This window comes from Bufo gargarizans, chromosome 2 (genome assembly GCF_014858855.1).
Source record: "Bufo gargarizans isolate SCDJY-AF-19 chromosome 2, ASM1485885v1, whole genome shotgun sequence".
In the NCBI taxonomy this organism is placed as follows: domain Eukaryota; kingdom Metazoa; phylum Chordata; class Amphibia; order Anura; family Bufonidae; genus Bufo; species Bufo gargarizans.
In genome coordinates this window covers 37,721,830-37,731,228 of record NC_058081.1, presented here as the reverse complement: position 1 = coordinate 37,731,228, position 9,399 = coordinate 37,721,830, and the positions used below count along the sequence as shown (strand labels likewise).

The window sequence follows — 9,399 nt, the reverse complement described above, 5'->3', positions numbered from 1 at the left end:
AGGAAAACAACAGGGCCCTCTTGTTGGATGCACTCTCAGCTACAGAGAACCACAGGCCCTATCAACCCCTCGACTGACATACTGGGATTTGTAGTCCCACAATGTAATGTTATGCCGAAGAACTACAGCTCCCAGCATATCCTACTCCCTTGAATGCTGGGATTTTTAGTCCTACCATAGATAAAGCTTGTCTGTTGTGGAACTACAGGGCCCTGCATGCCCCCTCCTCACATGCTGGTATTTGTAGCCCTACACTATATACAAGCACCTTCTGCAGATTGGGAGTTATAGTCCCACAAATGAATGGGGCGCTAAGCCCCTGTCACACCTCTCCTCCTGCAGGCTGGGAGTTGTAGTCCCTCAGGTCCGGGGTCACATGACAGGCTGTGTACAGTACATACAGCACAGGCTGCAGTCTCCTCCTCTAACGGGCGGACCCGGAACAGTCTCCCCGACCGAGAGCAGCGGCCGAGCAGCGGAGTCCGCCACACCGGGACCATGGAGGACGGGCTGGCGGAGGAGCTGGAGGCGAGTGCCCAGCCCGGTGCACGGGATCCTGAGCTCGGTGCACTGGGCTTATCTACTGTACATTGTATTCTGTATACGGGATTCTCCACATTGCCTTATGTGTTCTGTGCACTGGATCCGGAGCTTTGCGCACTGGACCCTGAGGTCTGTGCACTGGATCCGTCTGAGCTCCGTGCACTGGATTCTGGGATCTGTGCACTGGGCTTATGTACTGTACATTGTATTCTGTATACGGGATTCTCCACATTGCCTTATGTGTTCTGTGCACTGGATCCGGAGCTCGGTGCACTGGATTCTGAAATCGGTGCACTGGATTCTGAAATCGGTGCACTGGATCCCTCTGAGCTCCGTGCACTGGATTCTGTGATCTGTGCACTGGGCTTATGTACTGTACATTGCGTTCTGTATACTGCATTCTCCACATTGCCTTATGTGTTCTGTGCACTGGATCCGGAGCTCGGTGCACTGGATTCTGAAATCGGTGCACTGGATCCCTCTGAGCTCCGTGCACTGGATTCTGTGATCTGTGCACTGGGCTTATGTACTGTACATTGCGTTCTGTATACTGCATTCTCCACATTGCCTTATGTGTTCTGTGCACCGGATCCTGTGTTCTGTGCACTGGGCTTATGTTCTGTACATTGTATTCTGTGTTCTATATACTGGATTCTCCACATTGCGATATGTGTTATGTGCACTGGATCCTGAGCTTGGTGTACTGGACCCTGTGATCCGTGCACTGAATCCTGAACTGGGTGCACTAGATTCGGTGCACTGGGTTCTATGTACTGTACATTGCATTCTGTGTTCTGGACTCTCCACATTACGTTATGTGTTCTGTGCACTGTATCCTGAGATCTGTGCACTGGAACCCTGAGATCTGTGCACTGGACCCTGAGTCCTGTACGTTGTGTTCTGAACACTGGGTCCTGAGTTCTGTGCACTAGATTCTGTATTTTATGCACCGGGTTCTATATTGTGTCCTCTGTGTTCTGGATTCTGTCCTCAATATCATTAATAAATAAATTAAATAACAGAGGACCCAGCACTGAACCTTGGGGTCACCACTTATTACCCGGGACCATTCTGAATAGGAATCATTGACCACAACTCTCTGGACACGGTCCTTCAGCCAGTTTTCAATCCAATTACAGACTATTCTTTCCAAGCCTATAGACCTTACTTTACCTATTAAATGTCTGAGGGACAGTATCAAAAGCCTTTGCAAAATCCAGAAACACTACATCCACAGCCGCCCCTCTGTCCAGGCTACTACTTACCTCACTACATCCACAGCCGCCCCTCTGTCCAGGCTACTACTCACCTCACTACATCCACAGCCGCCCCTCTGTCCAGGCTACTACTTACCTCACTACATCCACAGCCGCCCCTCTGTCCAGACTACTACTGACCTCACTACATCCACAGCCGCCCCTCTGTCCAGACTACTACTGATCTCACTACATCCACAGCCGTCCCTCTGTTCATGCTACTACTGACCTCACTACATCCACAGCTGCCCCTTTGTCCAGGCTACTACTCACCTCACTACATCCACAGCCGCCCCTCTGTCCAGGCTACTACTTACCTCACTACATCCACAGCTGCCCCTCTGTCCAGGCTACTACTCACCTCACTACATCCACAGCCGCCCCTCTGTCCAGGCTACTACTTACCTCACTACATCCACAGCCGCCCCTCTGTCCAGGCTACTACTGACCTCACTACATCCACAGCCGCCCCTCTGTCCAGGCTACTACTTACCTCACTACATCCACAGCCGCCCCTCTGTCCAGGCTACTACTGACCTCACTACATCCACAGCCGCCCCTCTGTCCAGGCTACTACTTACCTCGCTACATCCACAGCCGCCCCTCTGTCCAGACTACTACTGATCTCGCTACATCCACAGCCGCCCCTCTGTCCAGGCTACTACTGACCTCACTACATCCACAGCCGCCCCTCTGTCCAGGCTACTACTCACCTCACTACATCCACAGCCGCCCCTCTGTCCAGACTACTACTGATCTCACTACATCCACAGCCGCCCCTCTGTTCAGGCTACTACTGACCTCACTACATCCACAGCCGCCCCTCTGTCCAGGCTACTACTGACCTCACTACATCCACAGCCGCCCCTCTGTTCAGGCTACTACTGACCTCACTACATCCACAGCTGCCCCTCTGTCCAGGCTACTACTGACCTCACTACATCCACAGCCGCCCCTCTGTCCAGGCTACTACTCACCTCACTACATCCACAGCTGCCCCTCTGTCCAGGCTACTACTCACCTCACTACATCCACAGCCGGGGCGGCAGTCCAGGGTCAATGAGGACAGAGCGGCAGTCCAGGGTCAATGAGGACAGAGCGGCAGTCCAGGGTCACATGTGAACTAGCGGCAGGACGGATCCGACAGCCTGCCGGACTCCCCTGCCGCTAATGTGAAAGTACCCTTAAATGCCCTTCTTTGTCATTTATTGCCCTTTACAGTATCTGTAAGCCATGGGGGCTTTAATTTTAGCCGTTTTTACTTGTTACCTAAAGGAATAAATGTTTTAGTGCAATTACTTAATGTGGATTTAAAGTGTGCTCTGTGTGCTGGATTCTGTCCTCTGTGTTCTGGATTCTGTGTTCTGGATTCTGTGCTCTGTGTGCTGGATTCTGTCCTCTGTGTGCTGGATTCTGTGCTCTGTGTGCTGGATTCTGTCCTCTGTGTGCTGGATTCTGTGTTCTGGATTCTGTGCTCTGTGTGCTGGATTATTTCCCCTGTGTGCTGGATTCTGTGCTCTGTGTGCTGGATTCTGTGCTCTGTGTGCTGGATTCTTTGCTCTGTGTGCTGGATTCTGTCCTCTGCGTGCTGGATTTTGTGCTCTGTGTGTTGGATTATTTCCTCTGTGTGCTGTGCTCTGTGTGCTGGATTCTGTCCTCTGTGTGTTGAATTATTTCCTCTGTGTGCTGGATTCTGTGCTCTGTGTGCTGGATTCTGTGCTCTGTGTGCTGGATTCTGTCCTCTGTGTTCTGGCTTCTGTCCTCTGTGTGCTGGATTCTGTCCTCTGTGTGCTGTATTCTGTGCTCTGTGTGCTGTATTCTGTGCTCTGTGTGCTGGATTCTGTCCTCTGTGTGCTGGATTATGTCCTCTGTGTTCTGGATTCTGTGCTCTGTGTGCTGGATTATTTCCTCTGTGTGCTGGATTCTGTCCTCTGTGTGCTGGATTCTGTGCTCTGTGTGCTGGATTCTGTCTTCTGTGTGCTGGCTTCTGTGCTCTGTGTGCTGGCTTCTGTCCTCTGTGTGCTGGCTTCTGTCCTCTGTGTGCTGGCTTCTGTCCTCTGTGTGCTGGCTTCTGTGCTCTGTGTGCTGGATTCTGTGCTCTGTGTGCTGGATTCTGTCCTCTGTGTGCTGGCTTCTGTCCTCTGTGTGCTGGCTTCTGTCCTCTGTGTGCTGGATTCTGTGCTCTGTGTGCTGCATTCTGTCTTCTGTATGCTGGCGTATTTCCTCTATGTGTTGGATTATTTCCGCTGTGTGCTGCATTCTGTGCTCTGTGTGCTGTATTTTGTGCTCTGTGTGCTGGATTCTGTGTTGTAGGTTTACTAGTGCTGTCTCATATTTAGACAGTGTAATCTTAGACAGGCGCTCTAAAGACCTTTATAGTAAAATTGGTGCATTTTTAGACACTTAAAGTGGTTATCTAAGTCTAACACATGCCCCCAAATGCCCAGGCCCCTTATATAGATTATACATTTTTTTCCCCCGTTTTTTAAATTTCAACCCCATCACCACCGAGGCGAGTCTTTGGCCACGGCAATGCACATGACTCCATCCATTCAGAAGTTTACAGGGTGGAGAAGGGAACAACAACTGAGCAGTGAGAAAGCAGGGCAGGGGGTATGGATTTTTCCACAGGTAAAGCAAAAAAAGTAAAAAATTGCTGGATAACCACTTTAAGCCGCAACCGTCACGCTAAGCCATGCCCCCCTGTTGAGTGAAGTGCAAAATGCATGACCAATACTGGCTCAACTGGATTACTAAATCTGCCCCATGTTTTATATTCTGTGCTTTGTATTCTTTATAGGCCAGTGACGTCACCGTACATCAGTCACGTGACCTAGGTGCAGCTTAGTCACATTCAGGCCAGTGGGACTGAGCTGTGATACCAAGCATAGCCACTATACTATGTACTCGATTTGGAGAGACCGCAGGCCAGTGAGTGCAGCGGCCCCTTCAAACAGCTGATTGGTGGGAGTGCTAGAAGTTGGACCAGTCTGATATTGATGACCTATCATGAGGATAGGTCATCAGTATCAGAGGATCCGACTCCCGGGGCTGTCCCATCCACATGAATGACAGGACACAAGGTATCCCAGCAGAACATTGACCAAAGCATCACACAATCAGCTTCCCATAGTGCATCCTAGTACGATCTCTTCCTGGCCACCTTGTTCCATTGCTCCATTGTCCTGCCCTCATGCCTTAGACCCATTGTAGGCTCCTTCAGCAGTGTTCAGAGGTCAGCCTGGACACTCTGACCAGTCTGTTGGCCAGGCCACCTTCTTCCACTGCTCCATGGTCCAGTTCTGATGCTCTGTGCCCATTGTAGGCTCTTTCAGCAGTGTTCAGAGGTCAGCATGGACACTCTGACCAGTCTGTTGGCCAGGCCACCTTCTTACACTGCTCCATGGTCCAGTTCTGATGCTCTGTGCCCATTGTAGGCTTTTTCCGCAGTGTTCAGGAGTCAGCATGGACATTCTGACCGGCCTGTAGGAACATACACCCCATGCCTATAAATCTGTGATTCCCTTTGAGTTTTCACACCTTTCTGTCATCGTCAGCGGAAACTTTTCCCGCAGTTTATGCTTCAGTAGCTCTTCTATGGGATCGGACGAGATAAGTTAGGCTTTACCCCCCTCGTGAGTATCAGGCGCCCATGACCATGTTGTCGATTAATCGGTTCGCCTTCCTTGGTCCACTTTAGATGTTACTACAAACTTCATGTCATGAAAACCCCACAAGACCTGACCTATTTTAGATGCTCTGACCCACTCCTCTAGCCATTACAATTTGGTCTTTTTCAAAGCCACTCTGATCCTTACGCTTGCCCATTTTCCTGCTTCAACTCATCAACTTCACAAACTGACTGTTTATGGCTGCCACAAGATAATCACAATAATGAAGGGGTGGCCATGTTTCACTTCAGATTTTTTTCCCTCCACAAGATCAGGAGAAAAAAATTTGAATTGAGGATTCACTGGGATCACTTTGGTTGAGAACCTATATTAAAGGGGTTGTGCCAAATTTTTAAGTTATGCATTACTCTAACCACAGGATTGGAGATAACTAATTGATCGGTAGTGGTACAACCTATGGAACCCCACCCATCCTGTAAAAAGGGCTCCCATGTCCCTATATTGATGGAGTGTTAGGTTGAGTGTGTGCCCTGCTGCTCCATTCATTCTCTATGGGACTGCCAGAAATAGTTGAGTACAGTGCTTAGTGATTTCTGTCAGACCTGTAGAGACTGAATAGAGCTGCAGGAATCATGCTCGACCTGCTGTTCCATCAGGACAGGGACAGTGGACGCCTGTTCTCTGGATCAGTGGCCAGTGGACCCCTACCATTCGGTTAGTTTTTCCCTATCCTTGGATACTCCAGCACACTGTTCCAGGAGCTACTTCATGAATGGGGGTTGTCCTGAGAGAACAACCCCTTGAAGGCTTCCTCCAGACATGGAACGCAGTAGGTTCCATTGGAATGGGTATGGGCAGAAGAGGACACAGGGAGCAGAGTAACAACATTAGGAACAGAAGCATAGTGAAAGATTAGAATAAAGTTAATAAAAATGGACAAATTCAACCATAACAAACAAATATGTAGGTGACAATTAACAGCGAACAATCTTTTTAAACAAGTGATGTCAGTGTGTAGACCATTTGTCGACAAAAGATCTTTCCTAGAACATAGAAAGATCATTCTTCTATCGCCTGGTGTCATTGAAAATATCAGGCCAGTTTGAACCACTGTAATGGGCAATGTAGATTAAAATATCTATGGCTGTGGAAACCTTCACCAGATTATTCGGTTGTATTGATCAGCAACGTTTAGAAGCAGTTTGTGTAGGGCAGCTCACCCTGATGTGGTGTGGAAGCTTTCTAGGATGCGGAAGCTGACTGGTATTGATTAGAAAAATGTTTTGCCGTATAGTGGAAAAGGTGAAGTGACTTGACGAGTCCATACACACGACTGAGCCTGCCAATCTCAGCAGGACCAGATGACCATCTAATGTGTATGGGGGTGTCCCAACTTTCCCTCTACAGATGTCAAGAAAAAAAGGATTGGCCATGATGAATTTTAAGACCCAATCATTTTGTTTTTCAAGGCGATAAACCACTACTCTGGTATCTGACAGCAGCTTACTCTTCTCTGCCAGATGAAATCACATGGATCCAGGGGCGTAGCTAAAGGCTCATGGGCCCTGGTGCAAGAGTTCAGCTTGGGCCCCCTACTTAGTGGCAAGGGAAACACATAGCCTTCGTGCCACCTGAGGCAAAAATTTAAACAGCACCCCCCCCCTCAATCCAAATTTTTGACCTAACCCCTTCCCTTCAGCCAGAGGTGTAACTTGATCAGCATGTACTTTCTATAATACCAGTGTCCTCTTATGTGGCACAAGAGACCTTGGGCCCCCTCAGGCTCCTGGGCCCGGTAGCGACTGCTACCTCTGCACCCCCTATAGCTACGCCCCTGCATGGATCATGGTCGGCCCACCGACCATGAACAAGTACGACGTAGTCTGGAGTAATAGCAACCATTGAAGAACAGTGGAAGCTTGGGTCGGGCTTGTTTTTTGATTTTACTAAAGCTGTTGACTTCTCTTTAAGAGTACAGTTAACAGCTCTCCTTGTTTCATGCCTCGAGGGTTGGAGCTTCATGCTCAGAAATGTAGCCATAGCTTTGTGATTCACGAGTTCTTCTAGTGGAAATACAAGGACACCTGCACACTCTGAGAGGCAAGAGAGCAAAATGGTGGCATTGACTACTGTAACGTTACCTCTTTTATCACATATGACTAGTTGATACTGATTCCTGTGTGAAGACCCATTCAGATTAAAGGGGTATTCCAGTAGGTACAAGTTATTCCCTATTCATAGGATAGGGATTGACCATCAGTATGGTGGGGATCCTACCGCTGGGACCCCATTAGAGCGGGGGCCGTCCTCCCCTGCTGCTCCCCTAAAATGACGGGAGCGGCCGGTGGCACATGTGCATGGCCGCTCCATTCATTTCTATTGGAGTTCGGGAGATAGCAAAGTAGAGCACTCCACTATCTCCGGAACTCCCATAGAAATGAATGGAGCGGCCGCGCACATGTATAACCGGCCACTCTGGTCATTTTAGTGGAGCAGCAAGGGTAGGACCCCCACCGATCTGATAGTTAATCTCTATTCTGTGGATAGGAGATAACTTGTACCTACTGGAATACCACTTATTTGGGGAAAAACCAGCTTGGATCAGAGATGGCATATGACAGTTGCGAGGAGGCAACCGAGTATATGTGAATGTTGGTATGCGTTGACACCAAGAGGCCTCAGCGTTTTTAGTTTGAGAATATCATTCACATTAAGTTAAATTCTAAAGAATTGTACTGCTCAAAGTCAGGATTCGGAAGCTATGGCCAAGTTCGAGTGTTATATATAGTTCTGTAGATACTGTTTCTTATACACCACGGGTCAGCGACCTTCAGCAATCCAGCTGTTGTGAAAGTACAATTCCCAGCAATGCATGCTGCCAGATGTAGCTTCATAACAGCTGGAGTTCTGGAGGTTGCCTACCCCTGTTATACACCATCCCACTATAATGGATGTAGATTCTGGTCCATGTGGGCACTCTTTCTTTGATGAAACCTCTTCAGCTAGTAATACACACCTTCACGTAACAGACACCTTCATCTGAGGTTATCAACTGTGAGAACAAAGGGTTTTGTTTCCTTGGACATCTGCTGTCATGGTGGAGTTACATTAGATAGTTAGCTAGTCATGCCAAAATGGTGTGGTTCTGCGAAATTTCAACTAAGGCTACGCTCACAGCTATGGCAGGTATATATGGTAGTCTAGTCATAGTTGGACACCGCCGCACACCGCCTGATCCCCATATACTATACTGGGATCCGATGATGATCCAGCGGGTTTCCGGCTTAAATGCAGGCTTTCTGCAGGAAAAATACTACTGCGTGCATCAGTATTGTTTCCAGCAGGAAGCTGGCATTTCTCGCAGAAGCCCGCTGTATCCCCGTTGGATCTACTTATAGTCAATGGAGATCCAGCGGTGCCACTCTGAACAGACCACCGGATTTAACTGCTGGAGATGTGAATGTAACCTGATGTGTGAGCTCAGCCTTCAAAGGGAGTCTGTCATCAGCATTTCACGTTTGTAACCCTTCCCATAGCTTTCTAGCATGCTTACAGTTAATAAAAACGTTACCTTTAGCATCAATCCTGGACTTCTAAAACCGTCAAAAACCATCTTTGTAACATATGCAAATGAGGGCTCGCAAGTGCCCAGGGGCGGCGTTACCCTCGTAGGTGCCCTGCTAGCTCAGCCTTTTCTTCACTTCCCCCCGCCCCTTCCTACCCTCCGCCCGCCCATCCTTTCCCTCTGACCGCCTATCTACCAACTTGTTATTCCGCCGAGATCCCGCGCCTGCTCACTCAGTCCGTCGGCTGGCGCACAGGCGTGGGATCTCGTGGTGAATTAAGAAGTAAGTAGATAGGCGGCCAGAGGGAAAGGATGGGCGGGCGGAGGGAAGGAAGGGGCGGGGGGAAGCGAAGAAAAGGCTGAGCTAGCAGGGCACCTACGAGGGTAACGCCGCCCCTGGGCA

General features: G+C 49.2%; 1 protein-coding gene across 1 annotated transcript in view; it reads left to right on the top strand.

Annotated features, from left to right (window-relative positions):
* The first annotated feature begins 417 nt into the window (after nt 1–417).
* SHFL (shiftless antiviral inhibitor of ribosomal frameshifting) overlaps nt 418–9,399 on the top strand; it is a 47,291-nt gene continuing 38,309 nt past the window's right edge. Inside the window, exon 1 of the mRNA XM_044278771.1 lies at nt 418–528. Within this exon, the coding sequence (XP_044134706.1) occupies nt 499–528 (30 nt within the window). The 5' untranslated portion in view covers nt 418–498. The remainder of the gene's footprint in view (nt 529–9,399) is intronic.